Raw genomic sequence first — 20,574 nt, forward strand, 5'->3', positions numbered from 1 at the left:
TCCACTGTCCAGTCAAGCAAGCCTCCTTCCCCTCCACAGCAGCCCCTTGGTCATAGGAAGCAGAGATTCCTCCTGGGAAAATCCAGCCCGTGTCGATCTGATTATTCAGACAAATCTATACCTCACGTGCTTCTCTTCTACATAAGAAAGTGTATGTGAAGGGGAAAAAGGCCTCAGAAAACACATAACATAATCTAGTGAAGAAAGCAATATGCCTTGTCCACTCAATGCTAGTTATTTTCCAGCAAATGACAGTTTGGGGAAAGGGTGTGGAATGAAACAGAATATTTGCAAACAAATTAAACCCCTCACAGTACCGAGTAAACAGTAGATGTTAATAATCCACGTACTTTGGAAGAGGAAAAGGAGGCAGATGGAAACACACTCTGCCCGTCCACCTTGGCAGAATTCACTCCAAACCAGAGATCCTATTTATAGGCCAGAAAGCCTTGTCACCTGACATGTTTAAGACTCCTCAGGCTGGAGGTTAATTATTCAATGCATTCGTTTGCAGGCCTGTTACTCTAGTTCTCAGCTCAGACACATCTTTTAAAAGGGGGTGGGGAGCATTTACTTATCCCAGTTTCAAATTAAAGCTTTTTTTCAAAAACGTTTCACCAAAGCTATTACTGAGCAGGCTTCTCACATCCTCGATTCACCTGGGCAGGAGTTGACCACAGTCCAGATGGTCCCCAGCAAGGATGGTGCAACCAAGGCTGGGGTGGTGGGGGCGGGGGTGACTCCTCTCTCCCCCTCACACCCGCCTCCCCTCTGCAGCCGTCACCTGGCTCAGAGGTTAAACTGACTGTGATGCGTCCTTTCTGAACTCCTCTTCCAGGGACTTGTCCCTTCGCTTTAGTGCCACATACAGGCAGCTCTTATTTTACTGCCCTTCACTTGACTGTGCATCTCAGATACTGCATTTCGTAGTGAAGTGAAGGTCTGTGGCAGCCTGCACCGAGCAAGTCTGTCAGCGCCGTTTTTCCACACGCCATTTGCTCACTTTGTGTTTCTGCATCACATCGTGGCCGTCCTCACACTATTCCAACCGCTTTTTAGACATAATGGTATTGCACACTAATGGATTACAGCAGAGAAGGGTCTGGAAGCAAACCCACCACCTCTGTGAGGTGCCCCTGTGTCTATCACGTTGACTCCCATTCAAAACCAAGAGAGGGCAAGTCTGATTCTAACAGTCTGTGCCACGAATCTCAGCTGAGAAGCAATGTGGAGGAAAAAAGCAACTTTCAAAGATGCATCTGAGAAAGAAAAGCACTATGACTTTAAAGTACTTCTGTAAATAACAACTCTTCTAAGCTCTTCCCTATTTAATACCAGCCAAGGTTGACTCACTCTGGTACTTGATATTTATAACAATTTAAAAAAAAGTCAGATTGAGGACATTGAAATTCCACATGAGAATAGTATCAGAATCCAACATGATGATTTTCCTAGACAAATCCCCAAATGTGACAACTGAAGATGCAAAGCAAGTGTACAAAAACAGGTACTTTTAGAAACATAAGAGTCTCTGGTTCCTCTGTTCCTACTTAGAAGGCAGACCTGTACACCTGAGACTCTGGACTGAGCACAAGGAAAAGCTGAGCAGCCATTCTGCATTTCCGGAAAATCCAAGACACTAATTCTCCTTCAACAGTACATCCGCCTGACAGATCAGCAGTGCCTACTTAGTATTCATGACTATTTCCCTCTACCGCCCACCTCCAACAGACCAGAGCCCTGAATAAAATGCTCAAGTCCTGTACTTTGGTATATATTTGGTTCCATACTGAGAAGTTATGCTTTTGATTTTCTCTGAAAGCCCACTTCTTACCTGCTAAGAAGATAGAAGCGTTAGCAAAGCCACCGGCAAGCCCTTGCAGGCCCTCCAGGCCAGTTTCCCTCACAGGGAGGTCCCCTCAGCTGCCCCTGGGTCAGCGGCTATTTATAGTCTGGGTCTCTCACTACAGGGACTGGAGAGGGCAGGGGCACTCAGAGAGGTGTGTGTGCCTGTAAGTGGAGAACGCCTGCCTCCAGGCCATCAGCAATTCTTCCCTGAGCCCTCCTGCTCTTGGTCTGTTTCCTCCACACTCTCCTCCGCTCTGACTATTTGGCTTTATCTGGAGGAAGATGTGAGGAGCCGGGCATGATCCCCAAGCCTCCTGTGAGCCACATGTTTGGTCTCAGCCAAAGGAGAGTGAATACCCGACATACGTCCCTGGGATTCTATGAGCTACTTTTTCTGGCATTAAAGTAAAAAACGTCTCCTGCAGTATGCATCCATCACATCTGTGTTTTCTCTAGAAATGAGTGTGGTTCACCATGAACTACTACAAATTCCACTGACCTTTTAAAGGAATAAGAAAACACACCGCAAACCCGATGTGCTTCTGAGTCAGTTTTACCCTCTTGTAGAAGAATGTCATATTCCCTTCACATCCACTTACTTACCCCCTGACCCGTTTTAAGGGGCTCGCATCCCTACCCTCTTAGAAGGCACTGTCCTCCAGACTAGAAGGACATGCTCAGGGTGTCTGCCGCAGGTAACAGAGGGTTTGTATAGCTCACCCCACTCACTCCGCTCACATCCCTGGTGAGCCACGGCAGCGTGTGAAACAGCTGTCTGGACAAGGAAAGGATGTGCCCTGCGGTTACTGAGTGGGGCAGGACTCAGGCCACAACTTGGCCTCCATCACCTTCCAAAGGACTCACTGCACTGCCAAGGTGTCCTTTCCTTTGGCTAACATACCCTGGGCCTGGAGTGTGGGCTTTGATGTTCCTCTTACTTACAAGACGAGTATGCAGTCTCACTAACATGAGATGCTAACAAGGCATTTAGCCAAGATTCAGAAGTTTCCCAGCCCTCTTGACCCAGCTGAGACTCTGTGGAGTTCTACATCCAGCAGAAAAAAATATAATCCCAGGCTGTCATTCAGGAAAAGGTGATTTCAATTACGGAAGAGAAATCTCTCTACCCTGTTGTTCAGTCACTGAGTTGTGTCCAACTCTTTGTGACCCCCTGGACTGCAACACAACATGCTTCCCTGTCCTTCACCATCTCCAGGAGTTTGCTCAAACTCATGTCCATTGAGTCGATGATGCCATCCAACCATTTCATCCTCTGCTGCCCTCTTCTCCTGCCCTCAATCTTTCCCAGCATCGGGGTCCTACCTAAATAGGTGGCTGGCTCTTCGCATCAGGTGGCCAAGGTACTGGAGCTTCAGCTTCAGCATCAGTCCTTCTAATGAATATTCAGGGCTGACTTCTTTTAGGATTGACTGGTTTGATCTTGCGGTCCAAGGGACTCTCAAGAGTCTTCTCCAGCACAATGAAAAACAATCAATTCTTTGGCACTCAGCCTTCTTTATACCCTGATAAGGTGATAAAATTCACCCAATGTCAGTGTCCCAAAACATCCCAAACCCTGTCCTCATTATTTCCTGTACACTCCGGGATTTTACTCATGCACAGCAATTCCTACATTGATGTCGCTTTGGCCGGCGTTCCCAGGGATGGGGGGAGCCTGGTGGGCTGCCGTCTATGGGGTCGCACAGAGTCGGACACGACTGAAGTGACTTAGCAGCAGCAGCAGGAACACTCAGCCACACAATGATTTTCTCCACACAGTTCAAATGGTTTTTAATGCCACGCCTTCCGACATCTTTCCCATCATATCGGGTATCACAGGGTGCGGAGAAGCCGTGAGTCAGCCCTCCATAGCTGCCCCATGGAGTTCACAAGAGAAGGCGGCTCAGCAACTCTTCAGGCCTTGGAGTGGTGTGGCAGAGGCTCACTTAAGCAGACTCGGGGGCTGTCGCGTCCTAACGACCACCTCGCACTTGGTCCGGAACTGAACTTCCATGGCGAACACATGGCCCGGCCAGAGGAGGCATCTGGCCCAGAGCGGGAAGGGACGACACAGGCCCTTCAGACTCTGCCCGAGCCGCGGACAGAGCGCGAGGAAGACCGCAGACCCCGCCCCTGCTCACACTGACAGCTGTGACGTCAGCACGCCATGGCCGTGCGTGGGATGTGCCCACGCGGCCTGCGTGCTGATGCCAGAGTCCTCTGCGTGCTGATGCCAGAGTCCTCTGCGTGCTGATGCCAGAGTCCTCTGCGTGCTGATGCCAGAGTCCTCTGCGTGCTGATGCCAGAGTCCTCTGCGTGCTGATGCCAGAGTCCTGCGTGCACACACCAGCAAGCCCAGTCGGAATGTGGTTCCGCCCTCTCAAGGCCGTCTGTCCAAATAAAGAGAGTGTCTTGTTTGTGGTGTGGATGAAGTAGCTCCGGCAACTGCGGGCCCGGGCCACACCTGTTCCCGACTGCCAGGCCCAGCACGGAGAGTTGGCATGGGGAGACAGCGAGGTCTGGAGTGACCAGCAAGCCCTGAAAAGGAGGAGTTTTGGAATACTTGCCCCCTGGAATGAGAACTCTTCGTTTGAAAACGTGACCTCTAACCACTAGAAAGCTTGATAAATTTGATCCAGTTTAACTCAGTAAATGACTACATGCATGGTTCCATGTTAAATACAGTACAGAAAAATCCTGGCTGCCCCCAAAACCCAGTGATCAGAGCACCTTTTCCTAATGTCCCTATAGAATAGTCTGTAAGTTTCCATTTCCAATTCTAAGAGTATTAATTGCCTATTAAAATATCTGGGGGTGGAAATAGTAGACAACTGAAAATTTTTTTTAATTTGTCTCTAACACTCAGGCTTATGGATGATTTATTAAGGCCCCATAATTGCTTTAAAAGATGTGTCTCATGGTGGAAATTGCTACTAGACAGTAAGTTTCAGGTATTCCTGAGAATATCACTTTTACTGTCCAAACTGATTTAAAAAAAAAAAAAGTAGTTAAAAAAAATCTCATCCAATGGAATACCTCCTTGTGTTCTTAGGAAATAAACGGCCATGCACAAACAGTAAATAATTGGTCTGTGAAGGAAATTACAAGTCAGATTTGAAGTCTTCTTGTAACTATCTGGTTGACTGGCTTTCAGGACCGGGCTCCTGGAACACACTGACTCCTCCCTTTCGCATAAAGTCCTGAGCCAAGAGGACCTCAGCCTCATACCCAATGCAGCCAGAGAGCCACTGAAGAGAGAAAACCTACTGGTCAAATATTAATCAGATGCTTCATCTTTCTTCAAAGTCCTCAACCAAACTAATTCTTTAGATACACAATTTTCTCAAACAAATTATAGAATGGAAAAAAAAAATGACCAACAATTTTTCAAGAGCACTGCATACACACACACACACACACACACAATTCTCTAATAAGATGAAACCCAGGATCACAGTATCTCTGAGTTTAAAACAATCATGTTGCCCATAATGTAACTATTGGACTACTGCTAGTTCATATTCCCTTTATGCAGAAAGGTTTAAGAAGATGGAAAAGCAAAAAAAAAAAAAAGAAGAAAGAAAGGTTTACACATTTTAGTAGAGGGAGATTCTTTCTGGGAGGATCATGGGGAAATATACACCATAACTAGACCTTTGAATGAAGTGAGGGTAGAGTGTGATTTGGGTGAGAAAATATATTTGGTGAAGAAGATGCTCAGTTTTAAGGCATATAAGGGATTCCAGTTCAGTTCAGTTGCTCAGTCGTGTCTGATTCTTGCAACCCCATGGACTTCAGCACGCCTGGCTTCCCTGTCCATCACCAACTCCCTGACACTGCTCAAACTCATGTCCATTGAATCAGTGATGCCATCCAACCATCTCATCCTCTGTTGTTCCCTTCTCTTCCTGTATTCAATCTTTCCCAGCATCAGAGTCTTTTCCAATGAGTCAGTTCTTCCCATCAGATGGCCAAAGTATTGGAGTTTCAGCTTCAGCATTAGTCCTTCCAATGAATATTCAGGACTGATTTCCTTTAGGATGGACTGGTTGGATCTTCTGGCAGTCCAAGGGACTCTCAAGAGTCTTCTCCAGTTCAAAAGCATCAATTCTTCAGCACTCAACTTTCTTTATAATCCAACTTTCAATCCATACATGACTACTGGAAAAACCACAGCTTTGACTAGATAGACCTTTGCCAGCAAAGAAATGTCTCTGCTTTTTAATATGCTGTCTAGGTTGGTCATAGCTTTTCTTCCAAGGAGCAAGCGTCTTTTAACTTCATGGCTGCAGTTACCATCTGCAGTGATTTTGGAGCCCAAGAAAATAAAGTCTCTCACTGTTTCCATTGTTTCCCCATCTATTTGCATCCTTATGAAGTGATGGGACCAGATGCCATGATCTTAGTTTTTTGAACACTGAGTTTTAAGCCAACATTTTCATTCTCCTCTTTCACTTTCATCAAGAGGCTCTTTAGTTCCTCTTCACTTTCTGCCACAAGGGTGGTGTCATCTGCATATCTGAGGTTATTGATATTTCTCCCAGCAATCTTGATTCCAGCTTGTGCTTCATCCACCCTGGCATTTCACATGATGTACTCTGCATACAGATTTCTCAGGTCAGCTGGTCTGGTATTCCTATCTCTTAAAGAATTTTCCACAGTTTGTTGTGATTCGCACAGTCAAAGGCTTTGGCCTAATCAATAAAGCAGAAATAGATGTTTTTCTGGAACTCTCCTTGCCTTTTCTATGATTCAATGGATGTTGGCAATTTGATCCCTGGTTTTTCTGCCTTTTCTAAATCCAGCTTGAACATCTGGAATTTCATGGTTCACATACTGTTGAAGCCTGGCTTGGAGAATTTTGAGCATTACTTCGCCAGTGTGTGAGATGAGTGCAACTGTGCCGGAGTTTGAACATTCTTTGGCATTGCCCTTCTTTAGGGTTGGAATGAAAACTGACCTTTTTCAGTCCTATAGCCACTGGTAGGTTTTCCAAATTTGCTGGCATATTGAGTGCAGCACTTTCACAGCATTATCTTTTAATATCTGAATAAGGGATTTGGTCTAATGGAATTATGAGGTATAGAGAGATTATCAGTTGTGAGCTCTAAGTCAAAGAAGCCAGACACAGTGTGATTCCACAGACACGAAATGTCCAGAAGAGGAAACTCACAGGGACACAAAGTGGACTGGTGGTTACCAGAGCTAGAGGGGAGAGAAGGGGAGGGGAGGATGAGGTTTCTTTGTAATAAGATAAGAAAAAAAAATATTCTGTAATCAGATACTGCTGATCTTTGTCCAGCTCTGGAAATGTACTCAAAACACTGCATGACACACTTCAAAATGGTACATTTTGTGGTATGTAAACTATATTCCACATATTTAAAGTGATTTTTAAAATCATGAGCTCAGATGGGTAAATCTGGGCCCTTGATAAAGGCTCCCTGAAGACTCAGTGAAGAGAACAGTTGAAATAAGAGATGAATAGAAAGACAGAATAGGTTACATAGGGCCCCTGTCCCCAGGGTGGGCTTTGGCCTCATTTGCTGTTGTTGTTGCTGTTGTTTTGTGGGGTTTTTCAAGCTTGTTGAGCAGAGATTACTTTTCTTATTCCCTCTGCAAAATTAAGTATAATTTTTATACAAACATAATGCTTAAAGAAGCCATTTTGTTAACTGACCATTGGTTAAGTGATTCTGGGCAGCAACATGAGTTGTCTTGGCAGCAACTACAAAGGCCGCTGAGCCGCCCAGCCTGTCCCGCCCTCCACGGCCACTACAGTCTCAGGTGAGGCCCCTGGACCTTCTCATGTGATCCTGCAACACAGCAAAGGCAGGTCCAGCTGGGTCTTGTTAGTGCTTAGTTGTGTCCGACTTTGACCTCATGGTCTGTAGCCCACCAGGCTCCTCTGTCCATGGGATTTCCCAGGCAAGAGTACTGGAGTGGGTTGCCATTTCCTCCTCCACAGTTGGCTCTTAGGCTGAAGTTTGTCTAAATTCCTAGAATTCTTATGTTTACAAAAAGATATTGTGCTTGTGTTTTCAGGTTAGTGCTCTGAATTTTAATTCCTGATGAAGAGAAAAAGTGTTAAAAATCACAAAAAGTCTTAAAATTCACAAAACTCACCTATTCAGTTATTTTTCTATTTGTACTATTTCTATGATAATTTCAGTGGCACTTAGAAGGACTGGTGGACTTCCCTGGTGGCTCAGATGGTAAAGTGTCTGCCTACAATGCAGGAGACCCGGGTTCGATCCTTGCATCTGGAAGATGCTCTGGAGAAGGAAATGGCAACCCACTCCAGTACTCTTGCCTGGAAAATCCCATGGATGGAGGAATCTGGTAGGCTACAGTCCATGGGGTCGCCAAGAGTCGGACACAACTGAGCGACTTCACTTAGAAGGTGACTATTTTAGTTTAAAATAGCTATTTTATTTGAAATGCAGGTTTTACAGAGAAGGTGCTTAGATAACACATATGAACCACAGTTATGAAAATGGAATGATGATGTTGTAAAAAAATTGATTTTCACCTGAGATAAATAAATCATGAGGGTTTGTAATATCGTAATGGGCTATCTTCTTAGGCACACACAAGAGGCTTCACAAACATCCAGATGTTATAGACAGACGTGTCAACACACCCATTTTACACGTGGAACTTTAACAGGACAAGGGAGATTAAAAGGCTCTTATAGCAGAGCTTTCCTGCCTATTGTCTTCATTCACAGAACCTGGATACAATGAGCAAATGGAAAACACAAAGTCCCTGGAAATGTGTGTGCCACCTAGGCAGTACTCAGGAAATACTCTATGTGCATATTAGCATATTACTAACTCCTAGAAGTCTCACCTCTGAAACCAGAACTGGAAAATACAAAGACGTATTCCACAGCTAGAAATCACAGCCTTCACACTGGACGTACCTGCGGCGATGTAGGCGCCTCCCCCGGCTTTGTAGAGAAGGTGGCTGGTGAAGGGTGCTGCGCAGATGATCAGAAAGCTTGCAGTCACTACGGCGACCACCCCCAGAAGCATCAGGACTGCCCAGAAGCCACGGTAAACTGCAGGTCCCAGGAGAAAAGGAGAAGAGTAAGGCACGCTTAGATTGTGAACACGGCAGACTGTCTCACAGTAAGTTTCTCTCTTCTCCATGTTTCTAATTTCAGCCCCAGCACTGCTGGGCAGCCTCCCAGACTGTGGTCCTGAGTTATCTTTGAAACGAAGCCTCACCAGATGACTTTGGATTCAATGATGCTGAACTTCTATCAACACAAGCTTGGTATTTACACCACGCGCAAGCTTAACATACTCTGGGAGCTCTTTTTCTGACCAGCTTATCCATTTAGAAATGGGAACACTCAGAGTTCTAGAAAGACTCCTCTTGAGCAAGTTCCCAGATGGGTCACACACAGGAGTTTACACCAAATGGACAAAGACATAAAAAGGCATTCGCATCCACAAACACTGCCTCTTACTTCCTGCCCAGATGATGCTTGTACTGCAGTGATCCCTGAGAAGCTGGTAACAGTCCCCCAAGTTTCCTACCCAAAAAGTGGGCTCTTATTTAGATTGTGACTCTATTGGAAAATAGTCTTAAGGTAATAAAAACGACAAGCAAAGCCAAAAAAAAAAAAAAAGGTTTGTATAGACTGAGACTTAAAATAAGAAATTTTTAAGACTTACTACTTTCTATTAATATTTGTTCTTAGAAAGATTTGAAAAGTTATAGTGATCTCTTAGTCAAGGGTCAGTAAGTCTGAATTAATGGATGCAGCTGGTGATAAATAAATAGTAGATTTGGTGACATATAGTAATCGAATAAAGAGGAATTCTAATGACCATTTTTGAGTGGGATAATTACTGACCCACTAAACAAATTTGTCATTTCCCAAACGCTAAAACACAAAAACAAATTCCTACATGTGTAAATGAGGGGAAGCGTAGCACAACATACTGGGGAAATTATACTTTTTTATGAAAATACAGAAACTTCATAAGAAAGTAAAGAATGATTTTTCTCAACAAGTCCACCTGGCAAAATATATATAAATCAGCTGGAATCTCTAAGAGGAAAGAGGATGGGAAGATGGAATATTGAGCAGAGGAGCCACTGTAGTTAAATAGGAGAGGAAGTTTACGTTTTGTGTAACTGGGTTTTGAAGGCAAGAACACAAGGGCAGGCTTTCACCTCACACGCCAATGTGCCTCGTGGGGCATGGCTGCTGGGTTGACTGTGTAAGGAGGCTCTCTGTGGTTGTATTCCAGCTCCGCAGGGCACAGGGCAGGAAAGTACTGGTCGACTTGACTGTGGGAAGTAAGAGGGAAGGCTTTGAGACAAACCTTTGCCTTCCCTGTCCAACCAGAGTTACTAGGTGACAGAGGAGCCTCACAGCTTACACTTTCATGCACCTCATTCACTGCACTATTAGGAGGTGGTTTGGTGGCAAGCGGGGTGTAAATGTCAATAAGCAGTGGTCCGGGGAAAGTGGGGCATGACAAATTATAAAGCATAGTACAGTAGAGAAACACAGCTTTTGGAATCAGAGTGACCTGAGTATTCACCACTGACAGTTACTTAAACTTAGGTGTTAGTCACCCCACATCCTGTCCAGTGAGCTCAGGAAGTTAGCGACCCGTTAGGACACCTTCTGTACACACAAAAAACCAATAATTTGTGCACCTAGCTTGACCATGCAGAGACAAGAATACTCGCCTGCTCAACCTCGAGGAGTAACTGCTAATGGAAGCATGACATCCATTCGAGAAAAACAAAGAAGCTCTTCTCCCCCTCCCCACTTCTCTCCTTTGATTATGAAACTGTAGCCCAGTAAGTTCCAGGGTACTGCATTTCTCACTTGTCTGCTTATAAACCTCACAACTAACCTTATTCTAAGAGATCACTTCTTATCTATCCCTTTGCCTCTTGCTGGATTCTTTTCTGCACTGGGACTGACGGCTCTGGGTACCGGAGCTCTTTGGAGCCCTTAAAATGACTCCTAACCATATCAGAGGGACTGCCAGAGAGAGAAAGTATCCAGTGAGGGTGAGAGCAAAAGAGAGCCAGAGGGAAATGGGGGGTAAACGCCCCCAAGAACTGCTGACCCTGAGACCTGCTACTTCCTGCCCTGGTTTGCTCTAGCACAACCGCCTGACTTTGGATTCTCAGTCCCTGGGAAAAGGCAGGAGCAACAGCCTGGTGCTTCTTGGAGGGGGTCCTGGCTGCCTGGAGAGTTGTGGCCATACAGACACAGCTTCCAAGTGAACTTCCTTACGGCAGTCACCACAGTCTTTATTTCTGCCCGCGCTTCGGCGTTCCAAAGTGCGCAACTCTCAGCCTATTTCAGAATTTCTTGGAACTTCCTGTTTCTTAGCTAATTATATTACCTAGTTTGCATATGTGGCACTCTTCGATTCCAGAATGGAAATGTTCGGTTGTAATGAAGAATTGTCTCGGAATTGGGTAGTTCCTTCACTGTCTGAAGTAAAACTGAGGCGATCCGAGAATTTTCAACATGAAGTGAATTACGTTGCATGTGTTTTGAGAGATTACTGTGTGACTCCGATAGAACAGTTTTCTTAAACCAGAAAGCACTATCCTTAAAATAAGTTTATAGGAAGGATTGAAAACATACATGGACAGTAGTTGCATGCAATAAAGAATCAAAAATATCTGTTACTACTATTATTTTTACATGCTTTGTAATAAAATGCTCTTGTCAACAATGTAGTCAATATTTAAAAGATATCTATTAACCTCATGGGTCTAGGATAGGGCAAGCTTTCAGTTCTAGCACATAGACACTAAAAAGTTTAAAGTATGTTCTTGTTTGGTTAGTGATTTAAGACTCCCGGATCTTGAATGTATCTCTGAGAATACTCGATCTGTTTCCTTGTTCTTAATATGAGTCCATGAAAACTGCAAGTTCTGTCTCTGAAAGCTCTGAACTGTGCCAAGTGAAAACATCTCTAAAAATCCACTTCTACCATTAAATACAACCCAAAGCTCAACTTAAATAATATTGAATTTCTATTAATTCCTTAGAACTTAGAAGATATACAATATGAATAGATTTACATGTGATCTACATCACCACAATTGGATTAATTAAAGGAAAGCTTCATCTGAATCACTCTCTGAGAGGCCAGAATTAACTACTGTTTTCAAAGAAATGAAGTTCTGTTAATTCTAAATAATTGGTGAACTAACCTAACAAAGTGGTCCTTGGTTGGCTGTTGTAATGAGGAGGAGGATGAATAATAACAATAGACGTTGTTGTTAAATAACAACAGACGAAATGGTTCTCCTGAAGTACTCAGTTTATTTTCCTAAATCGATTAAACTTTCACCCTTACAGTATTACTTTCACGGGCTTCCCTGGTGGTTCAGATGGTAAAGAATCCACCTGCTAGTGCAGGAGACTCAGGTTTAATCCCTGGGTCGGGAAGATCCCCTGGAGAAGGAAATGGCAACCCACTCCAGTATGCTTGCCTGGACAATCCCATGGACAGAGGAGCCTGGCGGGCTACAGTCCTTTGGGCCGCAAAGTCGGACACGACTGGGCAACTTAACACACACATCATTCCTGTAGATGGACAGAGAATGAACTGGCAGGAGAAAGGACAGACCAAGGCAAACAAGTGAAGCAGTTACTACACCCTCCGGGCGGGGGGCTGCGGCTGGGTGGGGAGAGGGGCGGGCAGCAGAAGTACCCTGAGCTTTAGTGATTCTGCTGTTGGGGCGGTGAGAGTCCAGCAGGACAAAGGCTGTCTTCATGGCTGCGGTCTGTACGCTGCACAGGCTGTTCCGTTAAGGTACCAAGACACCTGGACTGGCTTTTGTAATACTTTAATTTACACAACAAACCCTCTTTCATACAGAGCGCAGAGACGGAAAAGTCAATCCAAATGACGATTCCAAATCTATACTGTTTTGATTAATTACTCTGTTGTGTCTATAAAAATGTAAATATTGTCTTTGCAGTTTCAAGATAAACTTCGGTGGTGTTCCTTTTTCAAAGCTTGCGATCTTGCCTCAGACACCTCACGAAGCTAGTTCAGAAAGCCGGTCCTGTGTTTCGACACATCCTGGAGCACAGACAGTGTGGAGTGCTATAAGCCATTCTAAAATGAAGCCCAAACAAAGCACTGCCACCCCCTCCCCTGTGCTCGTCAGCAAACGAGGGCCCGCGGCATATGCTGCGGTAGCTTCGGGCAAGCGGCTTCTGCTGCTCAGGCCAGCGAGCCGGCCCTGCATCTCCACACACCGCTTGCCGTGGCGACGTCGGGTCTAAAAATACAGAGATGCCGGCACCGGAGCGGAAAGACAGGCTGCCCGGCGCGGCCGTGTCTGAGCGCCACAGCAGAGGACGTGCCAAGTCACGTGCTCTGCCCAGGCCGTGGATTTTCAGCACAAAGAGAACCATTTACTCTCCTCTTGTAAGCCTGGCTGCGAAGGAACAGCTGAGGCAGAAGGTGCCTCGGAGGGCGGGGCCCCTGCCACCGGCCTGCGGCTGTGACCTTGGGAAAGGCCCCGACGCCGAGGAGCGTGGCTTCTCTCACCGGTCGAGCAGGGGCACACCCACGGTCGTTAGTCACTGTCTGGGCTGCCCTTCTGGCTTCCTCAAGGTCGTGGCAGGGAGGAAGGCAAGGTTCTCAGAAGCCAGGTGAAGGACATCAGAACAGGCCACCCGACACATGCCAGGCTGGTACCAGGGTTACTGTGAGCTGGGGTCAAATGGGGACCAATGCACACAGAATCAACACACGCTTGTAGTTTTTATTGTCTGACGGGAGGAAGGAGAAACTTCAGAGAAATGAGGACCTCCAGAGGAGGAGTTTTACAGCCATGAAAAAGACAGCAAGTCAGCATAAGGATGGGTCTTCAAACCTACCAAACAAACCTACCAAAACAAACCATGTCTTCTGTGAGTTTCTCTCATATATTTCTCCTGGTCACTTTCCCACAATTTACAACCCAGGCTCAAATTTCTTCTTCCTTTGTCTTGCCACACCTCCATGTTCATCACTCTGCTAAAAGATATGTAAGTTCCCAGGCCTATCATCTTCTTCAGGTCTCGCCTTTCTACGAAGGCCTCCGTGCGCACACATAATCGTCAAGCTTTCCTCTGTCAGTCCGTCTCTTCTGTCTGTATACTGTGATAATGCTGACAGCCATCCTACCACGCCCTTAAGAAGACTGAAAGAGCAGATGCAGGTCAGCATGGAGTGGAGCCTGGCCTCACACTCTGTCAGAGTTCCCGAAGCCTGCCCATCACTGGACAGCACTCTGCACTGTCCTTGACATTCCCACATCCACTTCTGGCCGGAGCCCTCCTGCAGGGCAAAGACGCAGTCTGGCCCATCTTTCCTACTCTAGGGAAAGCTTTATCCCTGACATGCAACGGATGCTCAACAAAATGTGAATAAGTGGATGATTGCTAACTTATCACTCAGTCCCCACTGAAATCTCAACATATACAGTCAAGGTTGCTGAGATGTTTAATGACCATGGGAAAGAACAAAGCACACTCATTCACAATGGCAACCCCTCGATGGTCTTGGCCTCTGATCACGATGACTGGAGGGGGCCATTATCACTGGAATCACTCCTAGGGAGAAGCGGGCACAGGAAGAGAAGAGCTGAGCAATCAAGTGGGGAGATGTGAACAGCTAGATGCTGGGAGCACCAAGGACTGTGTCACTGTCCTTCCTACACTCAACACCCAGTGCACAGAAATGACCAAGAACACTGGGAACTTCTGTAGGTGGCCCTGCCGAACTCCAACAATGCTAGCAGAGAGACAGATTTCCTCATTAATGGAGTCCCTCTTAAAAAGTCAGGTCTATTCCTGAGACGACCTGCTGTCCTTCATATTGAGCCAGAAAAGGAACAATCTTAAGATCCCTTTATTCACATACTTTTTAAACATTAAATATGAACCTGTTTACCCAAATCTTTGGGCAGACAATTGAAAATAGCAAATCCTTGTTTATTTGATGGTGAATATTCTGTTGGAAGTTTCTTAGGACCCCTGAGCCCATATCTTTCAGATGATTTGCCTCCAAAAATCTGTAATACCCTAGACACAAATTTCTCTGAGGAATTTTATGGGTTTTTGTCACAACTGTACATCCAGGAATCTTTCTCTAAGGGAGTTGACTCAAAAGTAGTTTCTCTACTTCTTTCTCAGAAAAGTTAGTTTAGGAATTGCACAGCACTAAAATGATTTGATATTTCTCCTCTATTTTTCTCATAAAACACCAACAAAAGAAGCGATTAACAACTGAATTAAATTCCACTTTTTCCTTCACCCACACTCAAACATGGACTGAGAAATCTACTGTGTACCAGGCACTGTGCTAGATAAGTACAAACTGGTGATATGCCATGAAGACTGTCCAACATGTGCTACCAAGCAGTCTACTGGGAGGGAAAGCCACAGTCAGATGACTGCAGCTATGCCAAGTGCCAGGGCAGGATCCCGTGGTACAGGGCCCAATAAAGAAGGGCACGTGACCCAGTCTTGGCGTATGACAGAAGGTTCCTTGGAGGAATTGCTTCTTAAACGGGAGCGCAGGAATACAGGAAATGGAGGCAGAGAGCAGAAAGCATCAACAAAAATCAAGGAAGAAAGAGCTGTGTGCAGGGAGCTTAGTGTGAGAGCACAGAGAGGGAAAGCTTTGGTGCTGGGGAAGTGGTGAGAGAGAGAGAGGCAGGAGGGACGTCACAAGGGTCCTTGTAGAATACAGCTGTTCACCAGGAGAACACTTCGGCCCACATTACATGAAACTTTCCCTACAAACTATACAAAAAATCATTGATAAATTAAAACAGGTGTTTTATCCACATAGAGCTTTAATCTATCAATAATCACACCATTGGCAGAAGGTTTGCAGTCTGGTTTTGGGTGGGGGGGTGTCGTTGTTCAGAGAGAAAGAGAAACAAAGGAAGTAAAACACATACTCCCTTCTCTTTATTTTATACATTTACATTTTCTTGATTTTTTTTAAAGGGTAAAATACTTAGAGATAAAGGCACCTCAAAAGATCTAACAATCCTTCATGGAAACTAGCCTGTCTTATGGGTATAATGTAATGGCAAGAGACCTTATCAAGGACTTGTAATAACAAAAGGGAGTTTAAAAGTTTCTAGGAAGAAAATAAAGGAATAGAGTTGAGAGTGCCCGTTGGCTACTGTGGTGCGAGGGCCCTGCAGGCAAGCGGGGGCTGGTCCCCATCAGCGAACACCTTGGAAGAGTAGCTGGCCAGCTTGGAACCCAGACCTGCACGGTTTGGGATGTGAACCCCCAAGGGAGGAGTGCTAGCTCGCAGGTGTGAAATGACTGTCTCCTGGGGACAGACAAGATGGCTTGTGTCCCTAGCAGGGCAAGCCTGCCTCATTCACTCCAAAACAAACTCTCACACTGCTTATTCACCAGCAGAGTCACAATTTCTCCACTGGTCGTTGCTGTTCAAAGTCAGCATTCACTAAGGACCTAAACCCCTCTCCCCGTCTCTCACTGACTAGGCCTCTTCTGGGGCTCAGTCTGAAGGAACAGGGCAGATATGTCTATCGGCACCCCTGAGTCTTCACCAACTTATCTTCTATTTGCTGCTTGCTTTGAGAAGTGATCACTATCCAGCTTCCCTGGTTTTCTGTGTGTTTCCTGATTAAAAAGAAAAGGTAGAGCAGTCTCAGGAGTCACTTCCAACTTCCCTGGTTAGAGTTTCAACAAGTGAATAGTCAATATTTCCCTTTGATAATGAACTGCATAGACTGAACTTCCAACTCTCCACTAGAGAAGACCAGCCTGCTGAAACTGCACATTTTAGGCAGGAAACCATTGAAAAGATCAAACACAGCATTCCCATAGCTACTTTGTACATGATGTAGTGGGGGATCTGGTTTTATTTATTTATTTGCAGTGATAAGATATATCTTTGGAAGACTTCCCTCTGGAGCTCCTCAACACAACAAGCTATTAGGGCAAATGCCCTTCACAGTGTGTCGCAACAGCTGTTGCTTTGGGAACAAGTTAACACTTGGCTTTCCACAAGACGTGACACTTCCCTTAACAACACTAGATCAATGCTCTATCACGGCCACAGGCAGTCCTGGAACAATGGATCTGAGTCCTGGAAAAAGCACTTTATAAAAATCAGTCATGTTTTAAAATAACTACATTTAAAAATCACTTGAGTTTTATTTCTATAACCCCAAACTTGTTTGTAAAGAGCAATAAAGAGTAAAAAAGAAAAGAAAAAAACTCACATTGAGTCACCATACCAAAACTAAATATAGTAGAACTCACCAATTCTCTCCTAAATAACAAATAGATTTTGTTTTAAACTATATATTGCTTGTTAGAAAAATAAGGCATAATTTCCCTTACAATGTTATCAAGAAGGCGACTATGGAAATGGAAGCAGCTCACTGCAGAGCTGAACTCTGAGTTGAGAAACCCAAATGCTCTAGGTTTCCTTGGCTTTGAAAAGGCAGCAATGAATTCTACTTGACAGTATGGTCAAGATTCAGGGAGGCAGTATTTGTAAAATAAAGTAGGTGGGTTTGTTCAATGACTGCACATAATAGGAGCCTGTCACAGGAAATGGAATAAGTCATTTTGTTGTGATATTAAAGATTTTTATAACTTTTTTTCCTATATATTTGTCAGCAGATTAGTAGGTTTTAATACGCAGAAACAAGAAATATGGATATCAGTGAACAACTCTGAAGCAATGATGATGGTGTCTTTGAGCAATTAACAGCTGCAATAATTGATAAACTCACTGGATCTAATTAATCCCTCATGTCAGCACTGAAATTTATCAAGCAAGACTTACATGCATCATTCATATACTCTCATTTAAAGGTAAAAGAAAGAAAAGAGAGATTACACAAAATGTGATGTATGTGTTAAAGGGGATATAGGGGTAGTGAGCCTGAGAAGAAATAAATCTAGATTGCAAAGCACGAGGTCAAGTTATTGTGGACAGCCTGCTCAATTCAAGGGTCAGACCTCCATCCACGCCTCACTCTACTTCCAGGTAGCATTTGGCCAAGCGTATCACTCTCTTCTCTTAGAAAGCACTCCCTTTCTGGTTTGCAGAACACCACGCTCTCCTGGTTTTCTTCCCTCTTCCCTCGCTGCTCATCCCCAGTCTCCTCTGTGGGTCTCTCCTCTTCTTCCTGACTTCTGAACAACAGATCATCTTAGGGCTCTGACTTTGGACCGACCTCCTTTCTCTCTATCTCACTCTCCAAATGGTCTTATTTTTCTTCATGGTTTAAATACACCCCCAAGCAATGTCTCCCAAATGCACACTTTCTGCCCAAAGGGCCACTTTAACTCCAAACTCTGGGACCCCAAAGCCTACATAATATCTCCACTAGGTGTCCTGAACTCAACATGTCCGAAAACTACCCAAGCTTCTTCTTAGCAATCTATCTCAGCCTTCCCCGTCACTAAAAATAACAGCTTCATCCCTCCAGTTGCTAAGAAAGTGTCCTCATTTACTCTGCTCTTTCCCTCACACCTCACACCAGGCCATCCGTGAATCCAGTCAGCTGTGCCTTCAGAATGTAACTAGATAAAGTGAACTTCTGCTTCCAGGAAGATGAAGCACACGTACCTTCCCCTATTGCTTCTTTTAGTCACCACGAAAATCCCTGGTGATCATCTATGAAACAAACAGAAGAGGCCGAAAGACGGGAGAGAAGAAGGCCGACTGGGAAACCTGGAGTCCAAGGAATGATGTGATAGTGAGTTCAGGTTTTATTTTCACTCATTCATCCAATACTTAGAGCACAGGGAGCCAACAACTGGGAAACAGCAAGGGCCACAGCAGACCAGCCCCCTGCTAGCAAATGAAGCAACTGACAAACAACTAATCTCAAAAATATACAAGCAACTTATGCAGCTCAACTCCAGAAAAATAAATGACCCAATCAAAAAATGGGCCAAAGAACTAAATAGACATTTCTCCAAAGAAGACATACGGATGGCTAACAAACACATGAAAAGATGCTCAACATCACTCATTATTAGAGAAATGCAAATCAAAACCACAATGAGGTACCACTTCACACCAGTCAGAATGGCTGCGATCCAAAAATCTGCAAGCAATAAATGCTGGAGAGGGTGTGGAGAAAAGGGAACCCTCCTACACTGTTGGTGGGAATGCAAACTAGTACAGCCACTATGGAGAACAGTATGGAGATTCCTTAAAAAATTGCAAATAGAACTACCTTATGACCCAGCAATCCCACTGCTGGGCATACACACCGAGGAAACCAGAATTGAAAGAGACACATGTACCCCAATGTTCATCGCAGCACTGTTTATAATAGCCAGGACATGGAAACAACCTAGATGTCCATCAGCAGATGAATGGATAAGAAAGCTGTGGTACATATACACAATGGAGTATTACTCAGCCGTTAAAAAGAATTCATTTGAATCAGTTCTGATGAGATGGATGAAACTGGAGCCGATTATACAGAGTGAAGTAAGCCAGAAAGAAAAACACCAATACAGTATACTAACACATATATATGGAATTTAGGAAGATGGCAATGACGACCCTGTATGCAAGACAGGGAAAGAGACACAGATGTGTATAACGGACTTTTGGACTCAGAGGGAGAGGGAGAGGGTGGGATGATTTGGGAGAATGACATTCTAACATGTATACTATCATGTGAATTGAATCCCCAGTCTATGTCTGACGCAGGATGCAGCATGCTTGGGGCTGGTGCATGGGGATGACCCAGAAAGATGTTATGGGGAGGGAGGTGGGAGGGGGGTTAATGTTTGTTAATGCATGTAAGAATTAAAGATTTTAAAATTTAAAAAATAAAAAGCTAAAAAAAAAAATAAATAAATAAATAAATAAATAAATAAATAAATTTAAAAAAAAAAAAAAAAAGAGGGAAGGGAGGCGAGGCTTTTATCACCACCAGGCACTAACGTTCAGCGCATATGCAAAAGCAAGCAATCCAGAAATGCCAACATTCACAGTCAAAACACTTTCCAACAAAAACAGTTTGCTTTGATCCCTGGGTCGGGAAGATCCCCTGGAGAAGGAAATCCCGTTGACAGAGGAGCCTGGTGGGCTACAGTCCTGGGGGCCACAAAAGAGTGGGACACGACTGAGCAACTAAACCACCACCATCACCAAAGAACCAGGTAAGGGACTGCCTATTAAAGCAAGAAACTTTTAGAAAATAACCACTTGACACAAGTCAAACACCACAGAGGGCTTCGCTGATGGTTCAGTGGTTAAGGATCCTCCTGCCAATGTAGGGGACACGGGTTCAGTTCCTGGTCCAGGAAGATTCCACATGGTGCCCTTTTACCACCACTACTGAGTGTGCACCCCAGAACCCACAAGCCACAAGTACTGATCCCGTGTGCTGCAACTATTAAAGCCCACACACCCTGAAGCCCGTGCTCTGCAATAAGAGAAGCCACCACAGTGAGAAGCCTGCACCTCACAACTAGAAAATAGCTGTCCGCTTGAGGCAACTAGAGAAAGCCCAAGCGCAGCAATGAAGACCCAATGCAGTCAAAAATAAGATAATTTAAAAAAAAACCACAGAGAATAAATGCTGGCCCCAACCCCACTCTGATCAGCAAAGACCAAGAGGGGAGCCTAGTCTTTGATTCCTGAGAGGCTGTAGTAAGGTGCCCTCCCCTCTCCACTCACACGCAAGGATGCAGAA

At 44.7% G+C, this 20,574-nt stretch overlaps 1 protein-coding gene across 1 annotated transcript in view; it reads right to left on the minus strand.

The window, feature by feature from the left end:
* The window catches only part of TMEM182 (transmembrane protein 182), a 50,277-nt gene that overhangs the window by 8,361 nt on the left and 21,342 nt on the right, over positions 1-20,574 (minus strand). The window contains exon 4 of the mRNA XM_069583733.1: positions 8,774-8,911. Within this exon, the coding sequence (XP_069439834.1) occupies positions 8,774-8,911 (138 nt within the window). The remainder of the gene's footprint in view (positions 1-8,773; positions 8,912-20,574) is intronic.

The sequence above is a fragment of the Ovis canadensis genome, chromosome 3, assembly GCF_042477335.2.
Source record: "Ovis canadensis isolate MfBH-ARS-UI-01 breed Bighorn chromosome 3, ARS-UI_OviCan_v2, whole genome shotgun sequence".
NCBI lineage: Eukaryota > Metazoa > Chordata > Mammalia > Artiodactyla > Bovidae > Ovis > Ovis canadensis.